Source organism: Pimephales promelas, chromosome 21, assembly GCF_988280905.1.
Source record: "Pimephales promelas chromosome 21, fPimPro1.hap1.1, whole genome shotgun sequence".
Taxonomy (NCBI): Eukaryota; Metazoa; Chordata; class Actinopteri; order Cypriniformes; family Leuciscidae; genus Pimephales; species Pimephales promelas.
This window is the reverse complement of record NC_142789.1, coordinates 5,260,497-5,281,966: the sequence shown is the minus strand read 5'-3', so window position 1 is coordinate 5,281,966 and position 21,470 is coordinate 5,260,497. Positions and strand designations below refer to the sequence as shown.

Here is a 21,470-nt window from a genome sequence, read left to right as displayed (position 1 = left end):
CGAAAAAAAAAAAAACGACAGTGTTACCCCTTTCGTTTTTTTTCGTTTTTGGGCAAAAAATTAAGTTTCTCCAATCTTCTCAAAACTCTGGATTCTGATAGAGGGCCACGAGACTTTGACCTGAGTGCAAAAATGGAGGCTCTAGACCCTTCCAGAGCTGAGATATCAAAATTCAAAATTTCGACCTGAAAAAAAAACGACAGTGTTACCCCTTTCGTTTTATTTTCGTTTTCGGGCGAAAAATTAAGTTTCTCCAATCTTCTCAAAACTCTGGATTATGATAGAGGACTGTGAGACTTTGACCTGAGTGCAAAAATGGAGGCTCTAGACCCTTCCAGAGCTGAGATATCAAAATTCAAAATTTCGACCCGAAAAAAAAACGACAGTGTTACCCCTTTCGTTTTTTTTCGTTTTCGGGCGAAAAATTAAGTTTCTCCAATCTTCTCAAAACTCTGGATTCTGATAGAGGGCCACGAGACTTTTACCTGAGTGCAAAAATGGAGGCTCTAGACCCTTCCAGAGCTGAGATATCAAAATTCAAAATTTCGACCCGAAAAAAAACGACAGTGTTACCCCTTTCGTTTTTTTCGTTTTCGGGCTAAAAATTAAGTTTCTCCAATCTTCTTAAAACTCTGGATTATGATAGAGGGCCACGAGACTTTGACCTGAGTGCAAAAATGGAGGATCTAGACCCTTCCAGAGCTGAGATGTCAAAATTCAAAATTTCGACCTGAAAAAAAAAACGACAGTGTTACCCCTTTCGTTTTTTTTCGTTTTTGGGCAAAAAATTAAGTTTCTCCAATCTTCTCAAAACTCTGTATTTTGATAGAGGGCCATGAGACATAGACCTGAGTGCAACAATGGAGGTTCTAGACCCTTCCAGAGCTGAGATATCGAAAATCAAAATTTCGACCCGTAAAAAAAACGACAGTGTTACCCCTTACGTTTTTTTTTTTTGGCGAAAAATTAAGTATCCCTAATCTTCTCAAAACTCTGGATTCTGATAGAGGGCCATGAGACTTAGACCTGAATGCAACAATGGAGGCTCTAGACCCTTCCAGAGCTGAGATATCGAAAATCAAAATTTCAACCAGAAAAAAAAACGACAGTGTTACCCCTTACGTTTTTTTTTTTTGGCGAAAAATTAAGTATCCCCAATCTTCTCAAAACTTTGGATTCTGATAGAGGGCCATGAGACTTAGACCTGAGTGCAACAATGGAGGCTCTAGACCCTTGCAGATCTGAGATATCGAAAATCAAAATTTCGACCCGAAAAAAAAAACGACAGTGTTACCCCTTACGTTTTTTTTTTTTGGACCAACGTGATTATGTCACGTCTTGTCGTGATACGGGTTGGGCACTGAAGTTACAGGAGTTTCTTCCCGTTGCTAACGGAACTATGTCGAGTATTTAAAAGGTTATGGTTAACACGGTTAACGTGGTTTAACGTCGATGTAATACGTTGTTTTAGCGTACCTTTTGCTTAAATGAGGAGCTGGGGGACGCCCAAGAAAATAGACATTTTACTCATTAGGCTGCTTCATTAAAAATGTGACATTTATACGTTTTCTTCGGCGTGGATCCAGGCAAATGAATCCTTTTCACCTTGAAAATAATACATGTTTTTTTTTTTTTTTTTGCATTTTAAATAATAGAACATTTTTGATGGACAGATGCACTTTTATGATGGATAGATGCACTTTTATGATGGACAGATGCACTTTTATGATGGACAGATGCACTTTTATGATGGATAGATGCACTTTTATGATGGACAGATGCACTTTTATGATGGACAGATGCACTTTTATGATGGACAGATGCACTTTTATGATGGATAGATGCACTTTTATGATGGACAGATGCACTTTTATGATGGATAGATGCACTTTTATGATGCACAGATGCACTTTTATGATGGATAGATGCACTTTTATGATGGACAGATGCACTTTTATGATGGACAGATGCACTTTTGTGATGGATAGATGCACTTTTATGATGGGCAGATGCACTTTTATGATGGACAGATGCACTTTTATGATGGACAGATGCACTTTTATGATGGACAGATGCACTTTTATGATGGATAGATGCACTTTTATGATGGACAGATGCACTTTTATGATGGACAGATGCACTTTTGTGATGGATAGATGCACTTTTATGATGGGCAGATGCACTTTTATGATGGACAGATGCACTTTTATGATGGACAGATGCACTTTTATGATGGATAGATGCACTTTTATGATGGACAGATGCACTTTAATGATGGATAGATAGTTATTTCAGGTGGGGATCATCAACATTTGCTTCTTAGACATCATAAAGACTGTAAAAGTACAAAAGTTAGAAAACATATATCAATAGGGTCCTGAGGACAGGAGTTCCAGTGATCCAATGTCACAATTTATTTTTATATTTTTTGGTGTTCATTTGAGTGTTTATGCACTATACATCATCTAATCATGACTTGATGATGAATTTAGGGTCTCAGGTATATCTACCATAAGGGAGTGCGTCTTTTTCCACTCGTAGAGTGGGAGCATTCGTGGAATTTCCAGAGAGTTGGGGGCATCAAATTCAGGTTTCACCGTATCATGATCCCACAGGTCCAGTTCACCACACTTGAGCCATGAATGTTTGTCGTTATTTTGTTCAGATTGTCCCACTCGAGATGAAACACATTCCCTCACCAGTAGTAATAATAATAATAATGAAAGTATATAAGTTAGAAAACATATATCAGAAGGGTCCATAGGGGAGGAGTTCCAGTGATCCAATGTCACCATTTTTTTGACATTTTTTGGTGTTTATTTGAGTTTTTATGCACTATACATCATCTAATCAAGACAATCCTCATATCTATCAATTCCTCATGCAAAGACGAAGAGAAAATTGGGTAGATTGTGTCTGTAGGATGTATTGTTCAGATTCTATGTAGATTTAAAGTTTTCATTTTCCGCAGCCAAAAATCAAGCACGGACACAAAAGATGATACAAAAAAAATCACATATGGGACAAAAATTTGCGCGGGGAACATCAAAATTCCTTTTCTAGACACCTTAAGGATTACAAAAAACTAGGTTAAAAAAATATATCTTTCGGGTGCAGGTGAACCCCCCCTTCCTACCCGACTATCAGATGGGTTGTGACATTGATTTTGTGTGAAGATTGTTTTATCAATAAAATCAAATGCTAATTTCACACATTGTCTGATTAATAATTCAAACACTTTTCATAAATGTGGCTGTTTTTCAAGCACCTTGTACGAACCCTGAAGTCATTTTAAACATGTTTGAAATTCCACGAGTTTCTGAATAGTAAAAACTTGTAATTAAATTGTGAAAACCCACTGCATCTCAGCCGGACGCTCCTGCTGACGCCACGAACAGCCTCGCAGAAACGCTGTAATCTCATAATGATGGTGATTTAGGACGTGATATTCCCCATCTGACCTCAGTGACCAGACACCAGAAAACATCATTACTGTGTAAATATAGTCCATGTTTATTGTGAGAAAAGACATTTACAGATGTAGAACAGACATCATGTTGAGTGACAGGATAATACTGACCCCACACCTGCAACACAGCCATGTGTGTGCGTGAGGGACCATAGACATCTCCGTGAACATCAGGACAGGTGAAAACAAAGGATCCTGCTGAGACGCCATATTTAACACTGATGATGGGACATTCAATGCGTTACGCTTTAATGATGGCATCGATCCCAACTGAGAGACACGCACACAGACACAGGTGAAGCTCGAAAAATGAGAATATCATGCAAAAGTTCATTTATTTCAGTAATTCAACTTAAAAGGTGAAACTAATATTTTAGACTCATTACATGCAAAGTGAAATATTTCAAGCATTTATTTGTTATAAGTTAGATGATTAAGGCTTACAGCTTATATAAACTTTTGCACAATATTCCGGGGTTTTCATAATCAACAAAATTATAACAAACAAATGCTTGAAATATCACACTTTGCATGTAATGAGTCTTTATAATGTTTCACCTTTTAAGTTGAATTACTGAAATAAACGAACTTTGCACAATATTCTGATGTGAATGGTTGAGAAATTTCTACAGGTGCGTTATGACAGATGCATATACAGTACAGTGAGGTGACCGTATAACTGAATATTAATATGAGAGCCACAGATGATCTTCAGATGCTGTCGTCGTCACTCATGTCCCAGATCTGCAAAACAGAAGATCAGATCACACTGTTAGATACACAATACACACGTCAACAGATTCTGAAAGAGTCTCCTCTGCTCAGCAACGCTGCATTATTTAATCGGAAATACAGTAAAACAGTGGAATATTATAATGTAAATCAGCAGTTTTCTATGTGAATAACCAGTAAAATGTCATTTATTCCTGTGATCAAAGCTGAATTTTCAGCATCATTACTCCAGTCTTCAGAGTCACATGATCCTTAAGAAATCACTCTAATATGATGATCAAGGAACAATGTTGAAAACTAAAGTGACAGTAAACACATTTATAATTTTACACAAGATTCTTTTTCAGAAATGCTGTTCTTTTGAACTTTCTATTCATCAAAAAATACTGAAAAATAAAATTCAAAAATCCTGTTTTCAACACTGACAATCAAAAATGTTTCTTGAGCATCAGATCTTCATATTAGAGTTCTGGATCATGTGACACTGAAGACAGGAGTAATGATGCTGAAAATTCAGCTTTGATCACAGGAATAAATGACACTTTACTATATATTCACATAGAAAACTGCTGATTTATATTGTAATAATATTCACTGTTGTAACTGTATTTTTGGTCAAATAATGCAGTGTTGCTTGAGATCAGAAGAGATGTTTATTCACACCATTATTACGGTATAGTCAAACACTGAGCATCACTAGACAGTAAAGCTAATGTAGTGTGTGTGTGTTTAAAGCACAGAGATCTGCAGCTTTATCATCTGATGAACATCTGAACATACAGATAAAGCTCTTCTCAAACACACTAATCCTGCACACACACACACACACACACACACACACACATCTGAAGACCAAACTCACTGCGTGCAGAACAGAGACAGGAGGCGAGACTGAAGACAAACGGTCCAGACGTGTGTGTTCGTGTGTGTGTCCTGCGCACACCTGGCTGTCAAAAGCTCCGTGTCATTGACATGCTAATAAAAGCTGAACAAAAACAACTTCAGCGGCTTTTTCACTTTGAAGCCTGAGCCAAGACTCAAAAACAAAACCCTGAGAGGTAAAGAGACGAGCTGAAGCCAAACTTCACACACACACACACACACCTCTTCATTCAACCTTTATATGAGAGATACAACAGGAAAGTCAGTCTGTGGTGAAACACAGTTTGAAAGAGTCTCTTCTGTATTTATTTGATCAAAAATACAGTGAAAGCCATAATATTGTGAAATATGATCTTCTATATCTCTGCTCGCGCTCGCAGGCTCGGGTCTGTCGCAGAGGTCTAGGGCTGTAATTACGAGAATCATCTTAATAACAGTGTAGCTCGAGTATCATTCAATTATATCAGCGATGTAGAGCCATGGGCGTGTGACCGCATGTCTAACACAAACACACACACACATCAAAACTGACCCAGCATTTACCCTCAAGCCTGTGTGTGTGTGAGAAAGGAAGAGTCAGAAAAACATTATAAGGAATATTTTTTTCTAATTTAACATAATACTGCTGTCTTCATAACACACTCGCACACACACTGCTTTCTGATAGTGTTTTCATTCAGAATTCCTGTGAGCAGAACTACACGTAAACAGAAGAACACCTTCATTTCCCACTCACATTAACCTGACGAGTTATTAATAAAGCTGTCATTACAATAACATGAATCACAGCATCCCGTGTTTGTGATTCACACACTGACAAACATCATAAACAATTAACATTAACTTCAGAAGATCAACGACATGAACAAACACGATTGAGCTGAATCAATCTAAACATCAATATTCAGCTCTCATTCAACATACGTCCGCAGGGCTGGCGATTGCTTTAGGCGAACTAGGTGGTTGCCAAGGGCGATAAATGTGTTTGGGGCGCGGACTAGCTCTAGTGTCGCCCTTGACCTACTTCACATTCTCTGCTACTTCCCATTAATTGAGAAATCACAGAATTAGAATGACAGGCGAAACAAAAATATGTTTATTAAACATGATCATCATAAGGCACCCTCACAGCCACACATTTAATTACTTACTTAATTACTGATTATTAGATTGAATTGATTATCTAATAATAACGTGTTATGTTCCGTTAGACAAGTGTTCAGCTGCTGGCGCGTTGATCGAAAATGATGGGGTATAAACCCTCTGGTGCACACACAGGGACGAAAACAGAGGAAGCAACAAAATAAAAGAGAAAGCCCAGTGTCTCATCTCAGCCATTAAGGTGTCAAATGAAATAAATGTACTTAGTATTGTGCACAGAGGCCTACTGGCCATCGGGACTACCGGGAGATGAGAAGCAGGTTTAGTGTGTGAGGAGCATGTTTAATATGAGGAACATGTTTAGAGTGTAATAAGCAGGTTTATTGTGTGAGGAGCAGTTTTAATGTGTGAGGAACATGTTTAGTGTGTGAGGAGCAGGTTTAGTATGTGAGGAGCAGGTTTAGTGTGTGAGGAACATGTTTAGTATGCGAGGAGCAGGTTTAGTGTGTGAGGACCACGTTTAGTGTGTGAGGAGCATGTTTAGTTTGTGAGGAGCATGTTTAGTGTGTGAGGAACATGTTTAGTGTGTGAGGAACATGTTTAGTGTGTGAGGAGCATGTTTAGTGTGTGAGGAACATGTTTAGTGTGTGAGGAGCATGTTTAATATGTGAGGAACATGTTTAGTTTGTGAGGAACATGTTTAGTGTGTGAGGAACATGTTTAGTGTGTGAGGAACATGTTTAGTGTGTGAGGAGCATGTTTAGTGTGTGAGGAACATGTTTAGTGTGTGAGGAGCATGTTTAGTGTGTGAGGAACATGTTTAGTGTGTGGAAAGCATGTTTAATGTGTGAGGAGCATGTTTAGTGTGTGAAGAACATGTTTAGTGTGTGAGGAACATGTTTAGTGTGTGAGGAGCAGGTTTAGTGTGTGAGGAGCAGATTTAGTATGTGAGGAACATGTTTAGTGTGTGAGGAACATGTTTAGTGTGTGAGGAGCAGATTTAGTATGTTAGGAACATGTTTAGTGTGTGAGGAGGAGATTTAGTATGTGAGGAGCAGGTTTAGTATGTGAGAAACATGTTTAGTGTGTGAGGAGCAGGTTTACTGTGTAAGGAGCAGGTTTAGTGTGTGAGGAGCAGATTTAGTATGTGAGGAGCAGGTTTAGTATGTGAGAAACATGTTTAGTGTGTGAGGAGCAGGTTTAGTGTGTGAGGAGCAGATTTAGTATGTGAGGAACATGTTTAGTGTGTGAGGAACATGTTTAGTGTGCGAGGAACATGTTTAGTGTGTGAGGAGCACGTTTAATATGTGAGGAACATGTTTAGTTTGTGAGGAGCATGTTTAGTGTGTGAGGATCATGTTTAATATGTGAGGAACATGTTTAGTTTGTGAGGAGCATGTTTAGTGTGTGAGGAACATGTTTAGTGTGTGAGGAGCATGTTTAGTTTGTGAGGAGCATGTTTAGTGTGTGAGTAGCACGTTTAATATGTGAGGAACATGTTTAGTTTGTGAGGAGCATGTTTAGTGTGTGAGGAGCATGTTTAATGTGTGAGGAACATGTTTAGTGTGTGAGGAGCATGTTTAGTTTGTGAGGAGCATGTTTAGTGTGTGAGGAGCACGTTTAATATGTGAGGAGCATGTTTAGTTTGTGAGGAGCATGTTTAGTGTGTGAGGAGCACATTTAATATGTGAGGAACATGTTTAGTTTGTGAGGAGCATGTTTAGTGTGTGAGGAGCATGTTTAATGTGTGAGGAACATGTTTAGTTTGTGAGGAGCATGTTTAGTGTGTGAGGAACATGTTTAGTGTGTGAGGAGCGTGTTTAGTGTGAGGAACATGTTTTGTGTGTGAGGAACATGTTTAGTGTGTGAGGAGCATGTTTAATGTGTGAGGAACATGTTTAGTTTGTGAGGAGCATGTTTAGTGTGTGAGGAACATGTTTAGTGTGTGAGGAGCGTGTTTAGTGTGAGGAACATGTTTTGTGTGTGAGGAACATGTTTAGTGTGTGAGGAACATGTTTAGTGTGCGAGGAGCGTGTTTAGTGTGAGGAACATGTTTTGTGTGTGAGGAACATGTTTAGTGTGTGAGGAACATGTTTAGTGTGCGAGGAGCGTGTTTAGTGTGAGGAACATGTTTTGTGTGTTAGGAACATGTTTTGTGTGTGAGGAATATGTTTAGTGTCTGAGGAACATGTTTAATGTGTGGAAAGCAGGTTTAGTGTGTGAGGAGCAGGTTTAGTGTGTGAGGAGCAGATTTAGTATGTGAGGAACATGTTTAGTGTGTGAGGAGCAGGTTTAGTGTGTGAGGAGCAGATTTAGTATGTGAGGAGCAGGTTTAGTATGTGAGGAACATGTTTAGTGTGTGAGGAGCATGTTTAGTTTGTGAGGAGCATGTTTAATATGTGAGGAACATGTTTAGTTTGTGAGGAGCATGTTTAGTGTGTGAGGAGCATGTTTAATGTGTGAGGAACATGTTTAGTTTGTGAGGAGCATGTTTAGTGTGTGAGGAACATGTTTAGTGTGTGAGGAGCATGTTTAGTTTGTGAGGAGCATGTTTAGTTTGTAAGGAGCATGTTTAGTGTGTGAGGAGCATGTTTAGTGTGTGAGGAGTATGTTTAGTGTGTGAGGAGCACGTTTAATATGTGAGGAACATGTTTAGTTTGTGAGGAGCATGTTTAGTGTGTGAGGAGCATGTTTAATGTGTGAGGAACATGTTTAGTTTGTGAGGAGCATGTTTAGTTTGTAAGGAGCATGTTTAGTGTGTGAGGAGCACGTTTAATATGTGAGGAGCATGTTTAGTTTGTGAGGAGCATGTTTAGTGTGTGAGGAGCATGTTTAATGTGTGAGGAACATGTTTAGTTTGTGAGAAGCATGTTTAGTGTGTGAGGAACATGTTTAGTGTGTGAGGAGCGTGTTTAGTGTGAGGAACATGTTTTGTGTGTGAGGAACATGTTTAGTGTGTGAGGAACATGTTTAGTGTGCGAGGAGCGTGTTTAGTGGGAAGAACATGTTTTGTGTGTGAGGAACATGTTTAGTGTGTGAGGAGCGTGTTTAGTGTGAGGAACAGGTTTTGTGTGTGAGGAACATGTTTAGTGTGTGAGGAATATGTTTAGTGTCTGAGGGGCATGTTTAATGTGTGAGGAACATGTTTAGTGTGTGAGGAACATGTTTAATGTGTGGAAAGCAGGTTTAGTGTGTGAGGAGCAGGTTTAGTGTGTGAGGAGCAGATTTAGTATGTGAGGAACATGTTTAGTGTGTGAGGAGCAGGTTTAGTGTGTGAGGAGCAGATTTAGTATGTGAGGAGCAGGTTTAGTATGTGAGGAACATGTTTAGTGTGTGAGGAGCACGTTTAATGTGTGAGGAGCATGTTTAGTTTGTGAGGAGCATGTTTAGTGTGTGAGGAACATGTTTAGTGTGTGAGGAACATGTTTAGTGTGTGAGGAACATGTTTAGTGTGCGAGGAACATGTTTAGTGTGTGAGGAGCAGGTTTAGTATGTGAGGAACATGTTTAGTGTGTGAGGAGCGTGTTTAGTGTGAGGAACATGTTTAGTGTGTGAGGAACATGTTTAGTGTGCGAGGAGCATGTTTTGTGTGTGAGGAACATGTTTAGTGTGTGAGGAACATGTTTAGTGTGCGAGGAACATGTTTAGTGTGTGAGGAACATGTTTAGTGTGCGAGGAACATGTTTAGTGTGTGAGGAGCAGGTTTAGTATGTGAGGAACATGTTTAGTGTGTGAGGAGCGTGTTTAGTGTGAGGAACATGTTTAGTGTGTGAGGAACATGTTTAACGTGCGAGGAGCATGTTTTGTGTGTGAGGAACATGTTTAGTGTGTGAGGAACATGTTTAGTGTCTGAGGAGCATGTTTAGTGTGTGAGGAGCATGTTTAGTGTGTGAGGAACATGTTTAGTGTGTGAGGAGCATGTTTAATGTGTGAGGAACATGTTTAGTGTGTGAGGAACATGCTTAGTTGTTTGTAAGGAGCATGTTTAGTGTGTGAGGAGCATGTTTAGTGTGCAAGGAACATGTTTAGTGTGCGAGGAATAGATTTAGTGTGTGAGGAGCATGTTTAGTGTGCAAGGAACATGTTTAGTGTGCAAGGAACATGTTTAGTGTGCGAGGAACATGTTTAGTGTGTGAGGAATAGATTTATTGTGTGAGGAACAGGTTTAGTGTGTGAGCATGTTTTGTGTGTGAGGAACATGTTTAGTGTGTGAGGAACATGTTTAGTGTGTGAGGAGCGTGTTGAGTGTGTGAGGAACATGTTGAGTGTGTGAGGAATATGTTAAATGTGTGAGAAACATGTTTAGTGTGTGAGGAGCATGTTTAGTGTGAGAAGCATTTTTAGTGTGTGAGGAACATGTTTAGAGTGTAATGAACAGGTTTAGTGTATGAGGAACATGTTTACTGTGTGAGGAACAAGTTTAGTGTGTGAGGAGCACGTTTAGTGTGTAAGGAACATGTTTAATTTGTGAGGAATAGATTTATTGTGCCAGGAGCTTGTTTTGTGTGTGAGGAACAAGTTTAGTGTGTGAGGAGCATGTGTAGCGTTTGAGGAACAGGTTTAGTCTGGTTTGGCATGGTTTGTTTTGTTGAGTTGGTTGGTTCGTTTGTTTGAGTTTGTTGGTTGGTTAGTTGGTTTGTTTGAGTTGGTTTGTTTGTTTGAGTTGGTTGGTTTATTTGTTTGAGTTTGTTGGTTGGTTTGTTTTAGTTGGTTGGTTGGTTTATTTGTTTGAGTTTGTTGGGCTTGTTTGGTTTGGCTTAGTTGAGTTGGTTTGTTTGAGTTTGTTGGGTTGGTTTGCCATGGTTTGGTTGAGTTGGAGCGCTGCTGTTGTCTTCATATCTCAGGAAGGAACACACTGAGCTCAGCTGGGATCATGCCATTCCTTCATGGGAAAGCCCAGAAGGCCCGGACAGATGAGATACAGAGCAAAGCGATAGCAAAGTCTCAACAAGTCACCTCAGCAGAAGAGGTTTATAATCAGGATTCAAGCTTTGCCAACACAACGCCCTGAAAACGCTTCTTTTATTTCACATTTAGTTTCTACGAAGTCTGCAATTCTGTCTTAAAGGCTTAAAATGTTTTGTTTTACATTTGATTCCTTATATTAAAACAAAAATCCATTTATAAAATGGTTTAATATAAAAAAATCATGAAGAGGGAACAACATTATGAGTTAATGTTAATTTAAAAATAAACTATTAAATATACTACAAACTACACTATATATGTAACCATTAGTAGTAAATATTAATCTACAATAAAAATTTCTGTAACAGTATTTTTAATGTTTAGACTGCCAAATATTTAAAAACACACATGAAAATGATTAAATCTAAAACAAATTAAAATAAAACCTATTTTAAATGAACAAACTGTCACAGTATATCAACGATCCTAAAATAACACTGGCTCAAAAGAGACTTCATAATTAGAATAAAAGTAAAGAATAAAATAATAATAAACACCCAAAAATGTAAATTCTGTCATCATTTACTCAATCTCATGGGTTTGTGAAAGAAGCCTAAAAGTTTGTGTAGTAAATTCTGTTGATTGAGTTTTAGCTTGACGTTTGAGCTTGATGACTGCAGTGAACATTACAATTTGCGTAAGTTCATTTTAAGTTGAAATAAGGACGGAGTCGATGTCGACTTAATGGAGATTACGCCAGGGAGCAAATCGTCAATGAGTCCTATTGAACGAGCCAATGAGAATTGACCTGTGTGATTAGTGGTGGCAAGGGGTCTATGTCCTCTGTTCCCTCCTGCAACCAGGATGTTTCCTTTCAGTCGAGAACGTTGTAAATAGTCGACGTCGACTGAATGAGGATAACCATTGAAAATGCCACTAAAGCTGCCACCTTCCAGTGCCTAGAAAAAAGCCTCCAGATCCCCCCGTAATTTAAGGTGCGGAAGGGACAGGGCTTAGGCCAGTGAAGTCACTGCTGTTCCAACAGGACTAATGGGAAACAAAGTAAGGGACGCTTCGAAAGCCACATCCTGCCTGAAGGGTGGTAAACATGGAGAATACACATATAAACTGGGTGGATAACCGGGCAGTACAACATATGGAATATCACTGGGGTGGCTCCAGTCTTTGACAGGGGGGAGACTCAACCGGACAGTGACAGCAGAGCAGGCTCTGCTAAGGGAAGACACGGGCTCGGAGCCATACCGTGGAAGAATACACATTTGGAATAGCTGTTTCGATCACAGCATATGGACCCAGCCTAACTCCACCAGTGCACATGAGTGATAGGCCTGACTTCAGACGTTCTGACACATACGTTGCCGACAAAACGAACCTGCTTACAGTGAAACTGGCTTAATGTGAAGGGAGCCCACGGGAAGCAGTGGTTCGACACATAGACTAGACTTCCAGCGAACGTGATGGGTGTCGCCCAGCCCCAGCCCAAAACTCTATTAAACATCTGTTCAGCAAGGCACTCTGTATCAACACGTATATGTACACATGCACCTTGGGAACTTTCTCATCAAGATGAAGGCAACCACATGCATTGGGCCAACCTCTGCATGGAAACAGCCTTCCCTTCTGCTGGTTTCCATAACAGACAAGAGCCGGTCTGAGGTCCAGGCTATGCATTTTGTGCACGTGTAACCGCAATGAAGCGGACGTACAGAGAAAATCCAGGGCTGGGTCTGCCTCCTCCGGGCAGTGCTTGCAGGTTCACCACCTGGACTCTCTTTAGAGTGAGGTAGGAACCTTGGGCACATATCAAGGCCGGGGTTTCACCTCGTGAGAGTAGGAGAAGGCACAATACGAAGGCACAACTCGTTGATTGACAGCGAGCAAGTCCCTACCCTCTAGTAGATCCCTGGGGCGGCATGTGCCAGATGGCCTCCGTCTGCTTCTGGGCGGCCTAGAACTGCTGAGCAAAGTTCTCAACTGAGTCGCTGAACAGCCCAACCTGGGAAATGGTACAGTCCAGGAACCAAACCTTGTCCGCTTCTCTCAAATTCGCCAAGTTAAGCCAGAGATGGCGCTCCTGGACCACAAGGGTGGACCCTGCCAGACCGACCACGCAAGCTGCAACCTTCGTGCCCCGGAGGGTGAAGTCAGTTGCAGTGTGGAGCTCACCCATGAGCTCACGGTCTAGGCTACCCTTGTGCATGTTCATGAGTGCCTGGGCCTGGTGTACCTGAAGCAACGCCATGGCATACAAAGGGGAAGCAGCTTGCCCACAGGTTTTGTAGGCCTTGTCTGTGAAAACAGACAAAAACTTACAGGCCCTTCCATGAGGTAGCGGTCACTGGACACATCGCAACAGACCTCTCCACTGGAGGGATAGCCTTGTAACCCTTCACCACTTCCCCGTCAAAGGTAGTGAGGTGGGAGGAGCTACTCAGGCGATTTCTGGCAGAAAAAGGTGCCATCCATGCCCTCGTCAACTCTTCATGCACTTCATGAAAGAAAGATACCGGAGTGGCGGGCTAAGAACCAGACCAGCCCGCTCCAATAAACCAATCATCCAATCGAGACGGTTCGGGCACGTAATACAACTCTCCTGACCGTCAGAGAATGGCATCTTTAAAAAAAAGATGCAAACGCACCCGTGTTGCTCTTTTAGAAATGAGACCCGTCACCAGTGCTGGAGCACACAGGGAATGAGCGCAGCAACACTGGATTCAGAGAACTGAAAACAGTGAAGCACTCACTGTTTTTCTACTCACTTTTCTACCCTCAACCAGCCGTCAACACACACACAAACACAGAAATTAGCTTCAGTTTAGAGCTCAAAGCTTGCGATCACTGCTGCACTGCACTGTAGAAACTACCAGCACAGAAGAACACCGACACACTCGCTCGTCGAACAACAACAAAATGATCGTCTCCGAAGCAAAAGGCAACTAGTGCGTGGATCCACTTCTGTATTTATACCCCGCGCCGCGGGGGCTGAAGGGTGTGTGATGTAATCATGCACGCCAATTCCCATTGGCTAGTTCAATAGTACTTGAAGATGATTGGCTCCCTGGTTTGATCCCCATTCCGTCGACTACGTGTGACGTTCTCCACTGAAAGGGAACTAGCTTTTTCATGCGGTCTTAATTTTTTGTAAGACAAAAATTTCTCCAGCATACACCATAGTCCCTATAAACAACATGGAAAAGTGCAGCCTGGATATTTGCGTAAAGTATGTTCAGCGTCACATAAGACATAGTCGTGTTCCTGAAGTTTCTTCTGAACACTTGACCAGAGACTCACTGTGGAGGTTTCTCTCCTCACTGGTTTCAGATAGCAGAAGAGTGAAAGAGGTTTCTCACTGGTTTCACACAGCAGAAGATAGAAAGAGGTTTCTCTCCTTACTGGTTTCAGAGAGCAGAAGAGGGAGAGAGGTTTCTCTCCTCACTGGTTTTAGACAGCAGAAGAGTGAAATAGGTATCTCTCTTCACTGGTTTCAGACAACAGAAGAGGGAAAGAGGTTTCTCTCCTTACTGGTTTCAGACAGCAGAAGAGGGAAAAAAGGTTTCTCTCCTCACTGGTTTCAGACAACAGAAGAGGGACAGAGGTTTCTCTCCTCACTGGTCGACGTGGAAGGGGAAGTTTCACAGACTGGCTTCAGGGTTTTCCCCATCTGAGAAACTCCTCCCATCACTAGCTCCAAAACTGATTTCTACATCTCAACACTCCCTTAGGAGAATGAGTCACTCGCTTCAGCCCAACACACACACACACAGAGACAGACACACAGCATCAAAACTTTGCCTTTATGGAAGCAAACTCATTCCTATGTAAAGATACTGTATTAGACCAGAGAGAAGATTAGCAGGAAGTAAATCTCTTGAATGTACTGAGTGTTTCTGGCTCTCTTTCCGTCAAGCAAATTCACACAAACACCAGCTAGCAAAACACAGCATGTCTCAAGGGTGTGGTGGCGTAGCGAGCGCCAGCTGTGGTCTGTTTTTCCTGGGATTGATGGATGGATGAATGAATGAATGAATGAAGGCCCCATTCTGGCTCCATCTTCCTTTCTGACACGTTTCCTGACACACATATCACGGGAAAGGCAGTTTTAGGGGCTTTTCTTCCCAGAGGAAGGAGAAAAGGGTGGTTTATCTATAGGAAACATTCATCTAGAAGTGAAAGTTCTCTCAATCTTACATCTTTCAGATGAGCACAAAGGCAACGATGAACATGAGGCTACGGCTGCATGAGTTTGGAGAAGAATACTACGTGGTTGTTCTGATTAAAACTGCCATTGTGATTAAATAAGTCATTTTAAAAAAAAGGTGCAGTTCTTTGTATGGCTTCACAAATTGGGCAATCATCATTATGATTATAATTGAAATCATTAAAAAAATATAGCTGCGAGCAGCAAATATCGGGGTTCAATCAAATTAAGGACTTTAAGCATATGGGTAAAAAGATATTATGTTTTATTAGGCAAACCTGTTCCCATCTCAATCATAGATGGAAATAACCCTTTACAGCCAATAAAGGAAATTTATCATATGAAATATATGGATTTACAGTTTTTTGACAGTTTTTTACAATAAACAGTAATTTATTGGGTGATGGTGGACATGTTTTTTGAGATCATGGCTCATGGCAGTTTGGATAAAGGCACAGCATGCCAATTTTAAAGTCAGTCGGACTACCGGTGAAGTAGAAATAGCCTTTTTCATGTTTTCATGAGTCTACTCCTGACGGTTTAAGAGTTTCGTATTTTTGAGCGCTGTAGCCCCCCGTCAGTACTACCAGCCCTCAAAGTTTCAAGTCTTTAAGACTTATGGTTTGTTTGCTTGATCATTTTTAGGGGGGAATGCTCTTCCTTGGAAAATATAACAATTACAATAGAGTTTCAACGCTGCACACTTGAATCCCTGATATAAGTCACAGTAGTCACATCGAGATGCTGCAAACAGAAGTACAGCAGAAAAGATTATCAGCTTTATTTCTGTAGCACAAACGATGTGGAACGAATGAAGCCCAAAGTATACTTTGTTTTTTTTATTCATGCACTAGGGAATGTGAACAGTTAAATAAATGTCAACATCAGCATAGTTAACATCAAGTGTAGTGTCAGTTCACGGAAGTCGAGCTCTCATCAGTGACTCTCAGCTGATACTATAGGAATCCGACAACTATCACTGTATTCATGTAGAAGCTCTTCAGTATTATCAGCAACGATCACGTTTACCCTCATCCCTCCCCAGCTCCTTCTGTTTCAGTCAGGATTTGGCATTCTGATTCCCCTTGAATCAGAATACATTCTCGATTGATGTTGTCATTTAAAATCTTGAATTAATTATATCTGCGTTCATTCATGTTGGTCCTGTAGGGTTATCACTGCTCTTATCCATGCTAGACTGGGAGTTCTTGCCCAGAACAGAACCATATTGAAGCCAATCAATTGTCAATCATATTTGACGATAGTGATCCTGACAGAAACATTGAAAGAAAAGGATGAGATGGAACAACAACAGCAATATCAAGATACTGGACACGCAACAACAACGTGTGAGGGAGCGCACACAACTCCTGCTTCAGGGAGAACAAAGACACTTATTGCTCGTAACATCTGGAGAGAAAAGGTAGGGATGGAGAGATATGAACATTTTGGCAAATACCGATAATTCTTTAAATTTGAAAGCCGATAACCGATATATTGGCCGATAAATCTAAATCCAAATTTGTATATAATTTTTGAGAGCCTGATTACAAAAAGTCTCATCATTAAAATTCATGTCCCAAACACACAATTATAATGATGTTCTCAATCTCTTCATAATTATATATGTAGCCGATATGACAGACTTGTGCTGCACTTTACTGTATTTTCCTTTTTTGAAGAGATTCCAATCATATTTCAAGCGATTCAAAACCATCATGTTGAACAGTCACATCTGAAGAGTCTCAGCTGAAGGAGATAATACATTATTTATTAGCTTTATTATCAGCCAGATTTTTTTTTATCGGGTCGTTGACGATAACATTAAAAAAATGAACACATATCGGCGATACTGATATGCGTCCGATATATCGTGCATCCCCAAGGAAAAGCGAAGATACCAGATGAAGATCTTTCTGTTGAGCTCCTGTGTTTGCGAACACTAAATCAAGTTTACTTTGAACGTTTTTTTTTGTCTCGCTGTTCACATTCCCTAGTGTTTGCAACAGGACTTTACTTTGTCCTTTACACACCTAAGTTTAATGACTTATAAGTATATAAAACAAATAAAATAAGTATAAGCAAAAGTAGCAGAAGATTCTTTCATAGTTTCCATCCAATATCAGCAATAAAACTGTTAGTTTCTACAATGTGGCTCTTTCTCCATCATAAACGAGTGTGTCTCAGAGCGTCAGACGAAACACAGTAAACGCCGTGTTCTCTGGGGTTTGGGAACACACTTGTGTGTGTAAGACGCTTCTGGAGTGAATTAAACCCAATCATTCTGATCACACACTTCAACTCCGGCGTTTCAGAAACACCAAACCAACATTCGAGATGCTGCGAGTTCACTGGTTACTCCAGTTATCCAATCACAGCTGAGGCATCAAGGGATTTGTTCGGTGTATAACACATATAGTAGTTTATATGCATGTCTTCTTATCGGATAAAAACAAGTATCCACCTCATGTGTGCACATGAATTTGGTTTAAAGCACATTTTTAGAATTTATGCACAACTTTGCCATTTTTTATTCAATATCTGTGTAAAAATAAGTGAAAGGAAACTGATATTTGACTGAGCAAACATATCCAAAACAAGAGTGCAAATGATCAATGGATCTGCATAACACAAATCCCTCATTGTAACGTATGGTTTGAAGAGGCCAGGTGTGTTTCAGACGTGTGTCGTGTCTGGAGGTGGAGCAGGTTGAAACACGCACACGATATACGTCCACACACGTGTGTTTGCAGGTGCAGGTGAGTTTCTCACAGCGTCTCTGAGTGTGTTTGAGGCGAGTTGAGGGAAAAAAAAAACGATAGAAACAGACACCCGACGCTGGGCGTGTGTGAGCGAACACAAACCTGCCTCGTTTAATTACCTGTGTGACGAGCAGCCGCACACACACACAGAAACACATAAAACACAAGAAAAGCCACGAACACACACACACACAAGACCTCCTTAAAGGCAGGATTGGAGAAAAAAGATATTTTAATGAGAAAGACTGGAAGACTTTGAGGGCAAATCATTTGAAACCAGAGAGGAGGTTTTAAAGGAGATCAAACACAAGCTCTTGTTCCAGAGAGTAAACCGTGACCGCAGAACGAGAGGCGATCCGGGTCTCACACACACTTCTGCACACTTATGATCCGTGTTTGGGGGTTTTGATGTACCGAGGAACACAAGATGAGCTTCTGCTGGCTCCAGTGGCTCGAGTTCATCAAAAGAGCTCAGGAACGGTCGACTTCTGCAATGCTGTATCAGATTCTTCTCGTCGCTGTGTTTCTGTGTTACGAGAGTGTCGTCCAGGTCAGCGTGACGAAATCTTGCGGGCGTCCTAATAGGAATCTGCCATTTTTACACAAGGCAAAACATTTCCAATTTTTGCATCAGATTCAGGCCTCGTCCACACTAATACGGTTTCGTTTGAAAACATATCTTTTCTCTCCGCTTTGCCATTCCGTCGACACTGAAAAAGCGTTTTTATTAATAAACGAAATTGAACACGCTCTCCAAAGTGGATACATTTGAAAACGCAGAAAGTGATCGCTTGCGCGTGTGTACGTCACTCATTGTTTACACAGAGATTTCAGAAGTTTAACCTTTCACTGTGAAAATCTAAACATATTTAGATATACAGGAAAACACAATGGAAGACGATTTCGATTTATCTAAATATGTTTAGTGAAAGGTAAAACTTCCGAAATCTCTGTGTAAACGATGAGTGACGTACACGCGCAAGCGATCACTTCCGGCACATGCGCGGACCGAAGCGGCCGTGCCTTCAGATCAGTTGGACATGGCCGTTTCTCACACAAACCGCTCATTTCGTGCAGGGTTCCTACACAATTTCCATTTCAAAATTCCATACTTTTCCAGACTCAAATTTCCAGACCTCACTACAGATTTTTCCGACCATATTTAAAGGGGAACCATGCAGTTTTTTTAGCTGAACTGAACAGCTTCGGAGTTATTGGAATGTTTATATGACTTCTTTCTCGCCCCGCGAACATTCATTTTGTTCGTTTGTTAAATAAGAGGCGATCTGAAATGTGTTTTTGAAATCAAGTGACCAAAGTGCTTGTTGCCGCTGCGATCAATGGCGCGGATACAGTGTTCTGTTGTGACTCGCACAGTCTTCACACCGACGCACGCTTCAATCCGCTGTGGAGAGACTCTCTATATTTGTTACACAAAACCTAATGCACAAAAAAAAAAAAAAAAAAAACGTGTCCCTGCTTGACATACAACCACCAATAAACAATCGGTTTTGATGAGGGAAAAAAAAACTATACAACTCGGATTAGAACCCAGAACCTCTGACACGCTTGGTAAAAGTACTGCCACTGGACCATTAGTACATGGGGATATGAGTCGAATCTATGTATTTCTTCACGTGAAAAATTCTCACAACATATTAAACGACTAATTAAACACAATGTACTATTGTATACTATGTAACACATCACAAGTACTCCACAGTGACTCCAGGGATCGCTGTTTGACAAAAACGGAATTCCTGCATAGTGTGCCTTTAACTTGTTCTGATAAATTGTTTCAAAATTCAACTGCTAACAAGCATGTTACATTCTAAAGATTTATTATTGGCGTTTTTGCCTTTAATTAGAATAGGAAAGTAGCTAGACAGGAAGATCCTGAAGCACAACGGCGCCACATGGCGACGAACTTACCCACAATGCTATTAGCACCGACAAGTGTTGCACTCTGAGTCAAAATGTGTACGCTATCATGTTAAATTTGTACATTTGAAAATTGTAGCTACTGATGCACGTACAAGTCAATTAACACCAAACCCAGTCAGGTTCAAAGCACAGCATTTTATTAAAACTGCAATGCTAAAACAGTGCAATGTTGTTCATTTTTGTAATTTTGTAAATTTAAATAACTGTAAACCCCTACAGAAACAGAAGGGATGTTCATGTACAATTAACCAGAAAATTTGAAAATAGAGCTAAAGTCATTTTTAGTAGTTTATTCAAAGATGTTTAGTCAAACTCTAGTGTAAACAGGTTTGAGGTAAGGGGCGCCTAACAACGTAACAACCAATTACTGCAGACCTAGACTTCAGCAGATCGAGTGTAAAACGATCTTTAGGCAGCCTAATCCAAATGCCATGAAAAAGATGATTGCATATTGTATACATTTAGAAATGATTAATTTTATATTTAGAAAACGAAATAGGTACAATAGTCTGGAAACATCAATATTTTTCCATACTCTGATTTATTTGTCCATACTTTTCCAGACCTGGAAATTACTCAAATCAAATTCCATACTTTTCCATACTTTTCCAAACTGCGTAGGAACCCTGTGTCTTAGGCCATCAATGTGTACTTACATTTACTAGTCATTAAATCATGTTTAATTTGAACTTCTCTGTGCATGCTATTTGAGGTGAACCAAGGGTGGACCCCCTATACCTGCATTACGTGACTGATAGACAACAACGGTTTGACCGAAAAATATCAAAATTGAAAATACTGTGGAAACAAAGACACCTACCTGTCTTGGATGCCCTTGAGGTAAGCTAAAACATATCAAAAATTAATTTCAAAGTGAACTATCCCTTTAACGTTAGGCAGTTTTGATTAAATGCGTTGAATGTTTGATGATCGTGTTATTTTACATGCACGTCAGCAATGCTTCTTTTTCGTTTCTCGATTCAGAGTTGCTGTAGATACATAACAGCGCCCCCTATCGTATAACAGGGAAAACATGGGTTGATGGTAGAACTCGTGAATGGCGTGATGCGTTGCATCACAGGACAGAAAACCTGCTAATTGACCGTTTATAAAGACCGCCTCCTTATTTACTGTTGTTATGTCCGACAAGCCACTGACAACACACAGACAGGACACACCAGCTTAATTTTGATATGAAACAACGTCTCGACTGTAACTTTTACAATAAATACCGTTTTGGGTCTCTTCAATGCATCTGACAGATTGCTCAGTTGAAGCCGCTCGTTTACCGATCAGTGAACCGAGTTCATTTGTAGCATCAAACAAACATGAATGAACATCAGAAGGAATGTGGTTTCAACCATGGAAAGACATCAGTAACCACAGTTTCTCAAGTTCAAATCCTCCAACATTAATCTACGAACTCTCCAGACTGAATGGCGGATACAAAAAA

At 40.4% G+C, this 21,470-nt stretch overlaps 1 protein-coding gene across 1 annotated transcript in view; it reads right to left on the bottom strand.

Moving 5' to 3' along the window:
* Positions 1–3,489: 3,489 nt before the first annotated feature.
* Positions 3,490–21,470, bottom strand: part of atg7 (ATG7 autophagy related 7 homolog (S. cerevisiae)) — a 99,388-nt gene continuing 81,407 nt past the window's right edge. Inside the window, exon 20 of the mRNA XM_089125170.1 lies at positions 3,490–4,213. Coding sequence (XP_088981296.1) covers positions 4,181–4,213 — 33 coding nt within the window. The 3' untranslated portion in view covers positions 3,490–4,180. The remainder of the gene's footprint in view (positions 4,214–21,470) is intronic.